We start from the raw sequence: 16,996 nt of genomic DNA, 5'->3' as shown, positions 1-16,996 counted from the left end.
TGATAAATAAATAGTGCAGCAACCACAAACGGGTAACGTAACTTCTGTAACATGTTTACACAATGACTTGGACCGGGTGTCAGCTGTTCCAGGAATTGGTAAGATTCTCCGAAATCACGCATACAAAAAAACTCACGCTGGGAGGTCGAAAAGTTTCTGGGGGCGCCACTGCTGCTCTTCACTTAATCTAATTATTTCATCGAGAACCAGCCATTATGCAACCAAAAACTCAACTACTTCCTTATCTTTTAGAGAAACCGCAAATGTCCCGGGAACAGAATTCTTTCAGCCATTTTTTTCTGAAATACCACTCAGGAGGAAGCCCGCTTCGAAACGGAATTCAATTAACTTTCTCCTTGTGGAAAACACGCCTACCAACGTGACCTGTCATTGCCCGCTTCAACACATGCTAGCTTAATAGAACGCCCCAATGATAACGTTGAGATAACGTCTTGCTTGGAGCGGTGTGCGAAATTACAGAATCTTCTTCTCTAAGGCTGAAGCAAAGTTAACAATCGTCGGGAGTCAAAGGATTATTGCAATGAGTGAGTAGTTTTTCTTAACGGCTTGGAAGTTAGTAATTAGTAGTTAATGCGGTTAAGCACCAACAGCTTTCATTATTTGGCTGGAGAGGAATCTAAATGTTTTGGCAGAAGCGCGCAGTTATAATAGCCTAATTTAGAACGGAGGACCCGTTTTAATTATGTTATTAGGAATTTGACAGCAGACTTGTATTTATTGTAACTTTAATCATGCAGTAACGTATACATTATGGAAAATAACGAGGACTTGTGGGTCAGCTGAGTTAGGTGGGCTTTTTAAATTAATGTCTGAGGCAAGCCAAGCTTTGAAAGACGCATAAAGAACGGACATTGATCTGGGGGAAGAGAAGATTCTTTATATGTTCTACTGTATTTTGTTACAATGGAGTAACAATTAATTAATTAAATATTAAGTTCCAGCACTTTGGACTAGGCTACCTCAAATGTTGTTGCGTATTTTTTTTCACAACATTCTCTGTAGTGAAGAACCATTCTAACGTTTTACTATTGCTCAGTTGTACAATGCATTGATTAGATAAACATGTAATATGTTAGAAACACCTTTGACAGCGATTACAATAATTTGTCTTTTTGAGAGAATCTCTATATATGCTGGATGGTGCAATATGTACCCATTAATATTTTCAAACACACTTTGCTGATATGTTCTGCATTGAGTAAGGTGGACACTACTTACTATTACTGGTTATCCCTCCTGGCTACCTTAAGGTGAATGAGTAAAATGTATATGTAGGCAACTCTGTAGATTTGGTCATGTGTTGTTTTTTATAGTGTTGAAAGGTGAATTCCACTTTCTGTGTCTAGTGTTTATCAGATTTACGTAGGTTTTCCTCTAAGATTTTGCCTATGCTTAGCTGCATCCTGTTTCTTTTCATCAGAGAAATTCCCCAGTCTTTGCTGATGGAAAGCATACCCATACCATGATACAGCCACCATCAACTAAGAAAGCACTACCTCAGTAATGTGATTCTTTCCAAATATTAGGCATTGCATTTAGGCCAGAAAGTGTATGTATCTTTGACGTGTCATGGTGGCTTATTACATCCACCACCGCATAATTACACTCTTATGAGGGCTCCCGGCATGTGCCACCAAATCCATCCTGATACAAGGCCATGGTGCTTGCCTATGGCGCAACAAGAGGAGGTATTACTCCTTACCTTCAGGAAATCCTCAAACCTCACATCCCTACTTGGCATCTTCGTTCCTGCCCTTTCGGGTCAGCAGTTCTTGATCGAGGGCAGTCAGAACTATTTTCCGTCTTGGCACCCTAATTGTGGAACCCTCTTCCCCCTGGAGGCTAGGATCGCAGAGTCTCTGCCCATTTTTTACATCTGAAGTACCTTTTCATACAGCCACCACCTCTGTGGTCTCTTGTCAGAATCTTTGGATTCAGATTTTTTTGAAAGACAGTAGTTGAACCTGTGCTTGAAATGTAATACTTAACTAAAGGACTTCACAAATGTTGTTTGCATGGGGGATAGAAGAGCAAGTGTTTCAAACTAAATATACATCCTTATTATTTCACTTTGTTAAACCCAATTGTACTCCATAGGAAATGTGGGCTTGCCTTAAAGGGGGTGAATATTTATGCAGTGGCTATGTTGTAGTTATATATTTAAATAAAAATAAAAAATACGTATTTTTACTGGCATACACCCAGTGGCCATTTTATGAGTTACACCTACCTAATTGAGTAGGACCCATGTTTGCCACCAGGACAGACAGAATTCTTCTCGACTTGGATTCTACAAGGTGCTGAAAACATTTTGGTCCATGCTGACTCTATAGCATCATGAAGTCCCTGCAGATTATTTGACCACACATTCATACAGCAAACCTCCTGTTCCTTCTCATCACACAGGCTCTCTGTTGGATTGAGCTTTGGGAACTATGCAGGCCAGTAGATTAAACTGACGTCACAATCACTTTTGTGGAAACAACTTGAGATCATGCATGCTTTTTGACAGTGCATTGTCCTGCTGGAAGTGTCCATTTGAAGACTGTGGTCATAAAGGGATGCACATGGAAAGCATGAAAGCGAAGCAATACTACAGTATATAGATACACTGAATCACTGCTCAGTGTATTGGCATTTCTCTAATGTTGCTGCGATATGATATGCCTCGATACAGAGCCGGAACATACGCTAGACAAACACCTGGTCATACTCCTCTACTTATTATGGACCTTTTCTTCTCCCTATACAATCATAATGATCTGCATGTCATTGGGGCATTACAAAAAAAAAAAGAGGAATAAACATGTTTTGTTCATTAGTAATGTCACAGATAACGTGACGCATACACAGCCTCACACATACGTGTTGTACTTAATTTGACCTGGCTTAGACCTGTTAACCTGTTAGGTAGCATATTACATGTTGTTTGCTGTTAAGCTAAAAATGTGTGTCTTTAATTCAAAATGGTTTATTTTACTGCATAGTGTGCTTTGACAATGTAAGGGTGACAAAACGAGCCCGGTTTGGGGATGTGATTTGAGGAGTGTCAAAATAAAAAAAAAAGTAATTCATTGACTGTGTAGTATTGGTGTGTTTTATGAGTAGGATTTCAGCATCAACACGAATAAATTTTTGCCTTGCAAATCGGTGCATTTATATATATCAGTGCATTGTTGCACCCAGTGCTATTACACCCGAAGTTAGTACCAATGCTAAGGTATGCTGTGTCATATAAACGGTGCTTAGATTTGTTTCAAGGGGTACCACCTGTACCGTTGACAGAAAGCACATGAATCCATCCTGACAAATTCTGACCCTATTATCAGCATGTTTCAGCAGGAATTGAGACCAACCAAAAGGTTTCCAATCTTTCCAAAATTTGTAATATACTCCAGTTTTGGTTATCACATGCCAAGTGTTTTTCATCTTCTTTGTCTTAGCTGACAGGAGTGGAACACAGCTTGGTCTTCTGCTGCTGTAACCCATTTGCTTCAAGGGTTTATGTGTTGCATTCAGAGATGCCCTTCTGCACACCTCTGCTGTAAATAGTGGTTATTTCAGTATTTTTGTCTTTCTGTCAACTTGAAGAGTCTGGTTATTCTCCTCTGACCTCTTTAACAGAACTGATGCTCACTGGATGTTTTTTGTTTATTGCACCATTCTCTTTAAAATCTCTCTAGTGTGTGAAAATCACAGAAGGTCAGCTGTTTCTCAGATGCTGAAACAACCTGACACCAACAACAATATCACGGTTAAAGTTGCTTAGATCATGTCTTTCTCATTCTAATGTTTGGTCAAACATGAACTAAACCTCTGCATCATGTCTGTATGCTTCATATATTGAGGTCAAGTCACAGGATTTTCTGTTATGATATATGCTTTAATGAGCATTGTGGGTAAAGTAGTTAATGTATCTTTTGACTTCTTTTGTAGATTAATAAAATTTTCTTGCTTTCAATTTCAATCCCATTTTATTATACACACACACACACACACACACACACAGCTCTGGAAAACTTAAAGAGATCACTGCACCTTTTTCTTTCCTTTCCAAAAAAGTTGAAAAGGAAGGTTTTGAGTGAGGAACAGGAGCATTCAATTTGCAGTGGTCTCTTAATTTGAACCCTTCTGTTCTTCACTCAAAACCTTCCTTTTCGACTTCATTGGAAAGGAAAGAAAAAGGTGCAGTGGTCTCTTAATTTTTACTGGAGCTGTTTGTATGTATATATATTTACACTGTATCTTTATGTGCATTATCTATAAGTAGAATCTCTATTATACCTCAGCTAGCAATGCAATTTCAAGTTAGAATGTGAGTGGATTTGATGAAATAAACCACATATCTGAACTCGCATGACACAGTACACTTAAGGGACACGTATTGACTTGAAACTGCCACTTCTACAACCAGTGGCCAGAAATCCCAGAATGCATCTTTACTTTTTACAGTTATGAAAACTAGCATGCTATGATGGGTACAACATGAGCTATCTAGTTATCGTTGCTAGCAACTGTAGCTGGTCCAGCCAGTTAAGATAGGGATACTTCAGAGGAGAATATCATTTAGATCTTTATCACATTTTGGTATATTAACCATGTATTAGACTTAAAGGTTATTCAAGAGCACACAACTCATCTTTTTATGGAGTTTAAAGTATTAGTTAAAGTATTTTTCACTATCAAGAAATATTATGCATTAGGTAACCTGACATTATACATCACATTATACATCGCATTATACCAAAGAGATAGCTAAGATTCAGTAACAAGTTCCTGTGTGGAAAGTTGTAGACTAGTATTCCCACCAGGGTCCTAAGCTCCTTGGCCAGTGTTTGCTAAGGTTTTTATTCCCTGTCATCATTGGATTTACATTTTATGCAAGTGGGGTCAACAAATTCACAGTGGAAACCATTCAGACCAGGGTGTGGCTCTTTAAGGATGAGATTGTTTCTCAAATTGCCACCACTGAATTATAATTCAAGAGTGGAAATTTGAGAAATTATCATTGGTTAATCTATTAATCTGAAGGTAAATGAAGACCAATGACTAGAATTTTAAGATGAAGTAATACAAATGCATAAATTAGGAAAAGGATAAGCTGCATCACACCACCCATTCGTTACCAAGAAAGGTCGTCCCTCAATAAACGGTGCTCAAACAAAAGACTTGTGAGAGAAGCCACACAGAGGCAAACAATCACTTTAAAGTAGCTACAGAGTTCAGTGACTGGGATTTGAGTAATGTTGCATCAGTCAACCAAATCATCAGCTCTGCATAACACTGGCTTGTATGGGAGGATGTAAAAAAAGAAGCTGTTAATTAAAAAGTACCTTCTGAAAGCACGTCTGGAGTGTCTCAGCAAATATGAATGTGACTCAGCTCAATGTGGTTTTTTTTGGTCAGATGACACCAAGATAGAGCTTTGAGTTTTGGCCAGAAAGCTACATGTGGCATAAACCTAGACAATGTCCATGCCACTGGACACCAGCCCTACAGCAGTTTTATTTATACAGTCAGATGGAGACCTATGTTTCTTTCACAGTTGAACTCTGTTACAGAGCCCTACCATATTTTATGAGTAGCATCAGAAATTATTACTGGACTAGGGGTTGGATCTGTTCTTCACCCTAACTCTTGTATATGGGACATGCCTATCTAGAATGGAAGTGAACACTAGTGAATTGCTCCAGCGCTACTGTATATAGGTACCTGGGACAGCAAAAATCCATCAATCTTACTTAGGTAAACATCAACATTTCTGAAATTTGTTTGTCGTAACGCAAGGTTTGGCCCTGTGAAGTCTGAATCTCTGATACATACAATAGAGCAGTGGTAACTAATATCTAGTGGTAATACACCACTTGCCAAATATCTATCAGGGACATTTGTCAATATATAGTCAATCAATGTTGACTTTGTAGGCTATTTTAGATTAGGCCATATTGGCTTAGTGATTAGCTGGGTAAGATTTAGCTCAAAACAGAACTAATTCATACTATCTGCATCCAGTTTTACCCAGTCCAAGTTAAAATATCCAAGGATAATGATTTCCAATGTTATAAAATAGGCTATTTAAATGGTTATTTGGTTAAATATACCTTTAGTAGTTGGTGGCCAATTTGCACCTACAATTGAAACGATTTCCTAATGTAAGGCAGAAAACTTGCTTTGGAATGGAGATAACAGAGTTTAACATAGATACTGACAGGTGATTTATTTATTTTTTGTAAAGATTGCAACATCCCCACCTTTACCCATCATAGTTGTTCTAAATACATTGTATCCTTCTAGTGCAATATCTGTATAATTTGTCTTCAAATAACATGAAAATCTGAAAATTTGGGTTAAAGTATTCACCCCCTTGGATTTTCCATATTTTGTTGTGTTACAACATGAAATCAAAATGGATTAAATCAGGTTTTTGCCACAGGTCAACATAAATGGTCCATAATGTAAAAAATAAATTCAGCAAATTATTCAAAATTCACTATAACCACACAGTGTTTAGAAAACACACAGTTAGGCAAGTCTACAGAATAAATAAGACAAGAACACCAATTAGGGGTAGGATATAAAAACATTTCCAAGTCAGTTATTAAGAAATTAAGAGAATTTGGAATTGTGAATCTGTGTAGAGCAGGCCATACTCAAAAACTGAGCATGTAGGTGAGAAATGCAATCCAATTATGTGGAAAGAGTTGAATATTGTTGTTCCTCAAAGGTCTCCATCCAACTTGATGGAGTTGGGGCAATTTTGCAAAAATGAATGGGCACTAATTATGTCCAGATGTGCAAAGTTAGTTGACACTTATCTAAATAGACTCATGGCTGTAATTGATACCAAATGTGCAATATAATACCAAATATTAACTAGGGGTGGGGTGACTACTTAATCAATTACTTTCTGTATTTTCTGTAGTTTTGTATTTGTCATTAATTTAGAACAATTTGTAGATTCTATTTTTTACTTTGACATTACAGACTTCTGTTGATCAGTAGCAAAACTCCTAATTAAATGCATTTGGATTTCATGTTGTAACACAATTATATTTCTAAAAGTTCAAGGGGGGTCAATTTGGGAGACACCTGTATGTATTTGAACAATTGAAATAGTTCTATAGAAAGCATGATTCAAGCTCTAAGTTTCAAGCTGGAAGTGATATCATTTCAGTTTGGTGGGCTGTCGCAGAGACTTCTACTCCTTTTGTTTTAAAGAGGTTAGAGTGTGGGTGTTCATAGTGGTTGGACATTTTAGACTCATTCATTTTCAGTGTCGGCCACTAGGCCTTCTAAATTTCGATGACTACTAAAGCAATTCTCAAGCACCTGAAGATATGCTATCCTTGAAGGTAATGTGTGCTTGTGTTTGTATGTGGCCTTGGGTGTGGATTATGATCATTTGATACTTCACTAAAACATAAATTTTACATTACATTTAGCATTTTCATTCACATGTTGTAATGCTTTCATATCAGACAGGGTACCACATACTGTAACTGCGGTTAGACTCATAAACAGGAAGTGGTGTTGTAACCATGTGGTTTTATATTAGAACTGCATTTTCTTTCGTTGTTAGTGGAGTGTGTGTTCGTTTATACAATATTCAGAGGTAGATCACCAGAGCAACAGCTAGCGCAGGACTGGAAATGCAACCTTACGTGAATCTTCGGCTTTTCAGGGTTTTATAGCATTTTGTTCACCTGGTCTAGACTCTGGATGTGACTGTCTTTCCTGTCTTGTGGCAATATTCTTACCCTGAAGGTGAACGGGACACCGGTGAGAAACCAGTCCGGGAGGAGGAGAGAGGTGTGGAGGGGACACTGAACCGGGTAAGAGCAGACACCCATCATTTATCACTCATAAGAAATCCAAGCAGCTTGAGACTCTTTAGTGGCTTTTTTTTTTGTATCAATTTCGAATTGACAAGAACGTTTAAAAGAGAAAGTTAAATTTTCTACCAGCACATTCACTTCCAGTATATTTACATCCTTCATTTCTTGTGATTTGTGTTTCATTTCCCCACAATGCTTTCAGTTCTACATTTTATTCAAACTTTAAACTAGCGTATCAAATGTTTCTTGAAATATTTATATTTTCTAAATAGTTTCTTCCATATTACAGAAAATAAAATGACCACATTTAATTTCAGTACACATTCGGTTTTCTCTGATGTCTGCTCATGTGTGGGCATAGAATTTGAGAACAGAAGTACATTTAAAAGTTAGAGTTATACAAATCAAAAATAGAATCGGAGTTATGCACTGAGTGGTTTGAATCTTGAATACTGAGTATCTGAAAGCCATGGTATATGGAAGTAAGGAAGAATATGAGGGTGTGCTATATAGCCAATATTTCATGGCTAAGAGCTGTTCTTATACATGACGCACTGTGGAGTGCCTAGACACAGTCCCTAGCTGTGGAATAATTGCAGTTCATCACATACCCCTAAGATATGGGGGTTTATGAATCAATTGGAGCAGTAAAAAGTGATCTGATGTAATACCTGTGCTACACTCTGTGGTGTCTGATGTGAAAGCATTACAAGATGTGAATGAAAATGCTAAATGTAATGTTGAATGTATGTCTGATATCCCATGACTATCACTGAATCAGCATTTAGGATTCAATCTACAGTTTATTAGACAGTATGCCATGGGTATGACATCACAGCTTTTTACTCTGCCTTATTGATTCAGTATACAGCTATGTAAAGAATAGTGTTTGTTAATAATAACTATTTGAATGTTACTATTTGTATATTTTCAATGTATTAAACACTCTTTAAAAGTCCTTATAAGAAATAATATTGCAGGTGTAATAATGCAATATCACAAATCTGATCATCACAGCTTATTTCTCAAATGACTAATAGGAGGAAAGTGATAATTTTATTTTAGAGTAGTGGGTGGTGTCATGAAATGTGAAAGAATATACATTTCCCTCTAGTTACACTATCTACATGAACAGAAACTGTTGGAGTTCCACTCAGACACAGTTCTGGTAATTGAAGATGAGAAAATAAAAGTTATTGCAGAGATGCATCAAATTTCCAAGACACTGCTCTGAGATGAAAGCCTGGTGGCTTTTGTGGTGACAAGTGGCCTGTTGATAGCATCAACCCAGCACGCCACCAACAATCATACTGAGAGTCTTATCGACACTGGCATTGACATCAACATCTCCTACGCCCTTTTCCAAAAGTTAAATGTGGTGGAAATTTACAAGCTGTTTACTGACAGTCTTTCACATTGATATTCATGCTTTTTGGTGTCGTATTTACTGCTATATATTGTGATGGTGGGCTTTTAGACTCGGAGTGCATTCATTTCCTGTATGAAACCAATGTCACGGAGCTGACTGACACTGACGACTTCTCACTGTTTTGTGGTCCAGCTATGAATAGACTGCTTCATCTTTCATCTTTTTAATATAATATAAAAATCCATAATGTATTACTGTGAACCTCTCTCTAAACATTATTCAGTATTCATAGGCAACTCATTTTACATAAGAAAGAAATATTATTTCAGTATTTCTGGAAATATTGCTCTATATGACTAAGTCATTATCCAGTCATGAATGCTATTTTTATATTCTTAAGAACTTTAAGTTGTATCGGTCATCTCATTGACTGTCCGATGAGATGTAAAAATGACTTTATGGCGTTAGCAATAAGTCTTTTAAGTCATGGAAATCTGTCCATTACACAACAGAGAGCTGGCCAGTCAAGGTAGGAATAAGAAGGCGAGAAAGCATTGCCTGGTGCTAGAGGAGACGCACTGATGAAAGATAGGGTATTGTCGCTGTAACTGTTTCTATGGGACAGCTGTATAAAGCTGTGAGTCAGTCAGGGCTATCCCGAATACATCTTCACTATTACTCACCACCGGGTCCCGCTTCTCGGAACCAGTAACCACAGAGAGGAACCTGATTCAATATGAAACTCTGTTCAACTGTTACCTACAGCGAAGTATACACAGAAACAAAATAATATCTGTATTTGGTGATTCAGACTAGTATATTATTTTGATATACAGTATTCTTACATTTTCCTCTATGCATAAAATGTTAACGTCTTTTACTGGTTTGATTAGTTTGTAAGGTTGTAGACATTTCTCACGCCGATGACTATATTGAATGTGAGGATGTATGTTGAGGTCTGCGGTTAATTTCTGCATGCCTCTGTTTCATTTCTCATTTGGTAACCGGCACATTTCGACTGTGTTTACACAGGCAGGCTAATTCATTGTTGTTTTGTCTCTCTAGTTCAGTCTAATCATGTGAACTACAACTATTTGCTAGTTTACTCTTAGTAATTTAAATTTACCTTTATGTAAATGGAACTGAAATGGCTTTTGAATAAACTGACCATTTCATGCTGTATAAAACAGTGCTTCATACTTTCATATTTGTTATTCAAGTAGACATCTTTGTCACCAAGCTGATGATCAGGTCTAGACCGAAAACCCCATATGTCTGTTGGTTTCCCTTTATACAGGATGTATGGTTACTTACTGAAAGTGGTGGTAAAAGCCAACTCATGTCATGGATGTTTCGCTTGAAATTCTAATTGCCCAAGAAAAGACAATAGGACTTTGTTGCAATCTTTAAAAAAGGTACTCCCATTTAATTTTGTACAGTTCATTAATTTGCCTTCTTGCTGTTTGAAGACAAAATATGTTCAGGAATGGTATGCATCCTTGGAATCAGATTTACATTTTCTGATTCCCTTTCTCCACTCATGTCAATCTGGTGGTTTCTGCTGTAGAATTCTGCAGGGATGGAGATTTCTGACTCTGCCAGTGAATGTGAAGACAGGCCCAGCTCTAGCCCAATGGAGGAAAGGTCATTCGTAGCCCGCTTGCATTGTTACATGAAGGATAGAGGCACGCCTATCGAGAGGATTCCACACCTGGGGTTTAAGCAGAGTAAGTAATGTTCAAAGGATATAACCATAGTGTAATAAAATCATCTGCGTATATACATTATTATTAAACAGGGCAAATTTCACTGCTCCTTGGAGCATCTCAAGGGTAGTTTGACACTTCATAGGTAAAGATGCAAAAAGACCAAGTGAACTAAATTGTGAAATATTTTTCTTTCAGTTAATTTGTGGAAAATCTACAAAGCTGTTGAGAAGCTTGGCGGTTACGACTCTGTAAGTAAACCAGTATAGTCCAGAATAACTACGTTCACCGGACATACTATAGGTTGTTACTGCTTTTATTATTTTCAAAATACATTTGACCTGATTGTTGAATTTTGTTGCAGATATGATAGTGGCAGCTACCCATATTTTTTTTTTGTCAAGTTGTAACAGACCATTCAGCTTAGCGTCTCATGTGGAACATTAGCTATAGGTAACAGGATGTAAATGTGACCGTTCCTACCACATTTAGAGACACACTTTGCTGTGAACCTGACATGGCCGTCTAGGCTACCATTCTACTGCTTTGTTCTGTCTGGCTGAATAAAGTTTCCACTCTGCGGCATGTGTACATGCTCAATATGTTGAGAGATTAAGAGTTTCTCTGAAATGCCATTTGAGTCAGAGTTCACAGAAGCTTAGCCAATAAGACCTTATTCTCTATTTTAGTAATTTCCATTCATATGCTGTTAAGTCATCTCAAAAGTCAGATTACACATTCTTATAAAGATATTTTCAGGCATTGTATGTTTTATTAGAACAGAAAGTTAGAAAGATAGAGTTATTACTGAAAGAGCATTAGTTCACATGCTGCCACAACACATGCATACTGGTGGCAGTGGGCAAGAACGTCGGACCACCCCGTACACGGTCTTACACGAAGTCAAATGAATGCAGAACTATTCTGGATGAATGACTGAGTGGCATTTGCTCACTTTGGTTTGTCTGCAAACAGGTGACCGCACGACGACTGTGGAAGAATGTGTATGATGAGCTGGGTGGCAGCCCAGGCAGCACCAGCGCCGCCACCTGCACCCGCAGACATTATGAGAGGTGATAAAAGACACTGCTCAACCTCTTCCGTCGTCAGCGCGTTCCGTCACTACATGTTTTCATTGTGCAATTTACTTGTGTACAATATAGGCTTGTGCTACCCTTTGAGAGACAGTTACGGGGGGAGGAGGACAAACCTCTGCCTCCGAGCAAACCACGCAAGCAATACAAGAGGAGCTCGGAGAGCAAGGGCAGCAAGTCTGAGGGTAAGAGGAAGAGACCCCACCTGGAAAAGGAGACAGACTCTGAGGTACCCAGATTTTCAACTGTATGTTACTATGGCCGTGACAAATGAGGTTCCGGTTTTCTGTTATGCCAGTCTATGTTAATAATATAGTAACTGTACCGACTGGAAGTGACTTCTATATGTTGTCTTGTTATAGGGCCAGGTACATTCGACATCATCGTCTCCATGGACCGCTCTATCTGAAAGGCTCCACCCAGATTGTCCTCCACCAATCAGTGAGAACACCGCCGGTGATGACCTCTCAGCATTCTCTTCGTCCCAGCCAGCGCAGGGCCCTACTTCGTCCTCCTGGAGAGGAGTTCATGTTCAGTCTTCCACTGCCACAGACATAATATCCCCTCTAGAGAAGAAGAAACGTATGGCACAGGCCAGCCTTAGCCAATCCCAGGAATCCAGCCTTAGCCAATCCAAGAACTCCAAGAGTCCCAAACAGGAGGACTGTAAGGGCAGGCCCTCTGTGATTCAGTGCTCTGATTCCCCGGGTCTGCTTCATCCACGCCGGACACGCGCCACCTCTGAGGGATCCCCTCAGCCTCCGTCCTCCTCCTCTTCCCGTAGCCCGTCCCCCTACTCCATCTCCTCTGAGGACTGTCAGGCACTAACTGAAGACAGGCCCCCTGTACCAAAACCAGAAATACCCCTTAATTTTTCCATCAACCCTATGCCTTCCCGCAGTGGGGTCCACAAGCCGCAAAGCTGCAGCCCTGATGTCAAGGAATATGTTAACTTAGCTGGAGGACATAGGGATTTCTCTCAGGTCAGCCCTCTACAAAGTGACACAGTCTATATTAAAGGACAGAGTAAAAACTCTTTATGGAGCCCTGTCTGCAACGCGAGCAGACGTCAAACTCACCAAATACCCCCACCAATGTCCTGCAAAGTTAGGTCTTGCTTGATTCCATCTACCTCCAGTTTCACCAAAGTATATCCCAAATCTATGGAGCCTTTGCGGCCTATACCCTTTCAGCCAGGTTACACATTGCATCAAAACCCAAACAGATCCATGTTACATGATGACAGTCTGATATATACGAAAAAACTACACATGGTTCCTGAACATTATCAGACAGAGAAAAAGGAGAAGTCCAGGACAGTGTTGCCCAAGCCACTTCCAACTCAACCACCAGTTTTTCACTCTAATGCAAGCATTCCAGTTTCCTACCTGGTTCCAGCCTGTGATAAGACAAGGGGAGACTCTGGGCAGAAAACACCTGTAAACCCTGTATTTCTACCTACCTACATAAGACTGCCTCAGTCCCAGACAAACCCTATGTTCCGCCATGCCTCAATGGGACCCACTCTTGCTTCCCCTTATGAGCCAACTCTAATCTCCTATCCTTACCGCATTCCTATGTGGAATTCTGGATACAGCAACACTGGTGTGTATTACCCATATTCTAGGCTATGAATGCTTGACTTGCCTCTCAGCTGTATTCCAATTATCAAGAACGTTGTGTGTTGTGATTGTTACGCTGAGATGGGCTCCCCTCTGTGGCAAATGACAGAACTGCACAGATACAGTGGTTGTTCTGTGAGTGCCTAATGTAGCCTTTAGGTTTACAGCTTTCTATGTATTTTATTGGTAAAATTTGATTTTACATGGAAGTAATTGTAGAATATTTTAAATACATTTTTGTATTTTATTTTTATTTGAAAATAAAATATTATTCAAATGGTTAATGTCTTCTCCTGGTCTACATTCTATGCTATTCTTTGAGGGCATATGTTTTTTTTTTAACCACCCTGTCTGAGTGTCTCTTTCAGGAAGTAGAATGGTTTTTCATTTATCCTACAAATGTGCAATATTTCCAAAACATTCTATATTTAAATAGTTTTGAAAAAACTTGGCACCAGGATTCACTATGGGAAGAAGGCAAGCTGGCGGTAATCCTTAAGGGCAATTTTCTGCTGGGAAACCTTGGGTCCTGCCATTCATGTGGATGTTACTTTGACACGTACCACCCACCTAAGCATTGTTGCAGACCATGTGCTCCCTTTCATGGCAACGGTATTCCCTGATGGCATTGGCCTCTTTCAACAGGATAATTCACCCTGCCACAAAGCAAAAATGGTTCAGGAATGGTTTGAGGAACACGAATTTAGTGTTGATTTGGCCTCCAAATTCCCCAGATCTCAATCCAATTGAGCATCTGTGGGATGTGCTAGACAAACAATTCTGATCCATGGAGGCCCCACCTCGCAACTTAACAGGACTTAAAGGATCTGCTGCTAATGTCTTGGTGCCAGAGATACCACAACACACCTTTAGAGGTCTAGTAGAGTCCATGTCTGGAGGGGTCAGGGCTGTTTTGGCGGAAAAAGGGGGACCTACACAATATTAGGCAGGTGGTCATAATGTTATGGCTGATCTGTGTGTGTGTGTGTGTGTGTGTGTGTGTGTGTGTATATGATTCATCACCGACCATCATATATATTATACACACACACACGCGCGCGCGCACACACACACACACACACACACACACACACACACACACACACACACACACACACACACACACACCCCTGCTGAAAAAAAAGTCAAAAAGGAAGGTTTTGAGTGAAAATTTAACGCTTCTGATCCTCACTCAAAACTTTCCTTTTCAACTTTTTTGGAAAGGAAAGAAAAAAGGTGCAGTGGTCTCTTAATTTTTTCCAAAGCTGTATATGGAATTTGTTGAGCATTGTTGGTCCTTGCATTTACGTTACAAACAGAAAATGATTATATTTTTACGTAAGAACAATATTTGTATTCTCTTGTATTAGATTTTTTATGTATTCGTTTTTAGGGTATATGGAAATTGTATTTTCTAATTTGTGCTCATTTATGTTTTTTATGAAGACGTGCAGCAAGGTTGGTATAGCAGATCTACAATGTCACAGTGACGTTAGCAAAAGGGCTAAAGGTGCCTTTTTACATGTCCATTTCAAAAGCCGTAAACACCAACTATTCATGCCATTTTCCACTTCACATAGTTTAGTTTGCATAAGCCACTCTCAGTTAGTGTGTTGCATTGAAGTCTGTGGAGTGGGTAGGTTAGAAAGTGCTGCTAGCTACCATCTATATTGCCCAGTGAAATGACTCGATATGGATTTTACATACCAGAGTGAGTAATTCTTGAATGCCAGGTTCCACTTCACATAGCGTAGTTTTTTTTGTAACAAGGTAATTTGCGTAGGCCCCTTTGGCTTATAGTGTATTGAATTGGAGCCAATGGAGTGGGTTAGAGTGTTTTTCAACCCTGCTCCTGGAGGCACCCCGCCCTGCATGTTTTAGATCTCTCCCTGCTCTATCACACCTGATTCAAATGATCAGCTCATTATCACGTCCTTGATGGAGTGACAGCTAGCTCTAATAGCGGCATCGGCAGCTCGCAGTGGCATTTCCGGTGGCAGGTTGAGATGCCACAGCATCTGCCCCGTTAGCAGTGGCATTTTTTTGTGTGGCAGGTTGAGATGCCAACGATTTTTCCTGAGATGCCACGGCATCTTTCGCCGTTTATATGGTATTTCCGGTGGCAATCTAGGTTGCCGCGGCACCTGCCGCTGTTTGTGTGGGTTGCCACCGGTTCACCGTAAGATGCCATGTCACATTTGACCGATTATGGGGACCCTATTTGTTAATTTTTTTCAACGTTTCTTTGATTATTTATAATATTTTATTTGTATTACAGTCTATGTTGCAGTGCTAAGGAAATAAATTGGTGGTAGCCTATGTTTTTTTTTTTATTTGAAATGCAATGACAAAATACTTTACTCACTCAAATAAAAGACTGCAGTTTAAAGCATGATTACATTAGGGGAACAATATTTAGGCTATAGGCTTACACTTGGCAAAGCACCTGTCAATGTTTGTGGAAACTGCCACTGGCCCCCTGTGGCAGCTGTCCCTTTCTGATTGTAAATTAAACAAGATGTTTTAACAGATGACCTATTCAAAATTATTGACTTTAAACCCTCAACATTTATAGCTTACTATACAAAGTGATATTTATATGTATCTGTGAATCAAAGGATTCAAAATTTAAACCTTGTACAAAGGTCTTGGTATGAATTACTAGGCTGTATTTAGGAACAAAACTCTTTAATATAACATAATATAAAAATATTTTAACAATCAATGTTCCTCAAATCTTGCAAAGAGTCTGTAATTGTTTTCATCCACAAGTTCTTCCCAGAAGTTGTCATAGTCCTTTTTTTGCAAAGACAAAAGTAAAAAGTTCTGCTGGAGAATCCTTATCCAGTTCCCCATCCCAGGTGTCCATCTCCTGGATGGCTTCTTTTTTTTCTTCTCTGTCCATTGAAAGGACAGCAGGGAGTTTCAGTCCTCCATCGGAATGTTGCCTTATCACACCAGTCAGCTGCAGCCAGACTATGTTGGATTAGAAAGTTTTCCTGCAGTAAAAAAAACATGTTCTTGATAATTTATGTTTTTCCCAAGTGAAGATTTCAGACTTATAGAGCATTTACAGTACATCTGAAAGAAACGTTAAAAAAAAATTACCAACAAATGCTGTATTTATTAACACTGTGGGTTCCATCTAAAACCCTCAAAACTAAATGTCAGTATATATTCATAATTGTCCTAATTGTACATGCAACTAATCTGTATCCAGAGCATCTTCAATACACATCAAAAAAAGCAAAAAAGCTTCCTGTCACAGTAAGCGATGCTGTATTGTATGGTCAAGCAACTGACAACACCCAAGTGCTGCCCTGAGAAAAAGGTGGGCAGTGATCCCCTT

General features: G+C 39.1%; 1 protein-coding gene across 4 annotated transcripts; it reads left to right on the top strand.

Annotated features, from left to right (window-relative positions):
* The first annotated feature begins 402 nt into the window (after window positions 1-402).
* Window positions 403-13,855, top strand: arid5a (AT rich interactive domain 5A (MRF1-like)). 4 transcript variants are annotated; one of them, XM_010876381.5, is made up of 7 exons: window positions 403-545; window positions 7,786-7,853; window positions 10,793-10,952; window positions 11,130-11,182; window positions 11,907-12,004; window positions 12,095-12,254; window positions 12,388-13,855. In XM_010876381.5, the coding sequence occupies exons 1-7, from the start codon at window positions 542-544 to the stop codon at window positions 13,657-13,659; spliced, it is 1,815 nt and encodes a 604-aa protein (XP_010874683.2). In that variant the 5' UTR covers window positions 403-541; the 3' UTR covers window positions 13,660-13,855. The 4 variants fall into 4 exon arrangements, with proteins under 4 accessions (XP_010874683.2, XP_010874685.2, XP_034152179.1 ...); XM_034296288.1 differs by lacking the exon at window positions 403-545 and adding an exon at window positions 7,252-7,373; XM_010876383.4 differs by lacking the exon at window positions 7,786-7,853.
* The last annotated feature ends 3,141 nt before the right edge of the window (window positions 13,856-16,996 follow it).

Source organism: Esox lucius, chromosome 13, assembly GCF_011004845.1.
Source record: "Esox lucius isolate fEsoLuc1 chromosome 13, fEsoLuc1.pri, whole genome shotgun sequence".
Lineage (NCBI taxonomy): Eukaryota > Metazoa > Chordata > Actinopteri > Esociformes > Esocidae > Esox > Esox lucius.
This window is presented reverse-complemented; position numbering and strand designations above follow the sequence as displayed.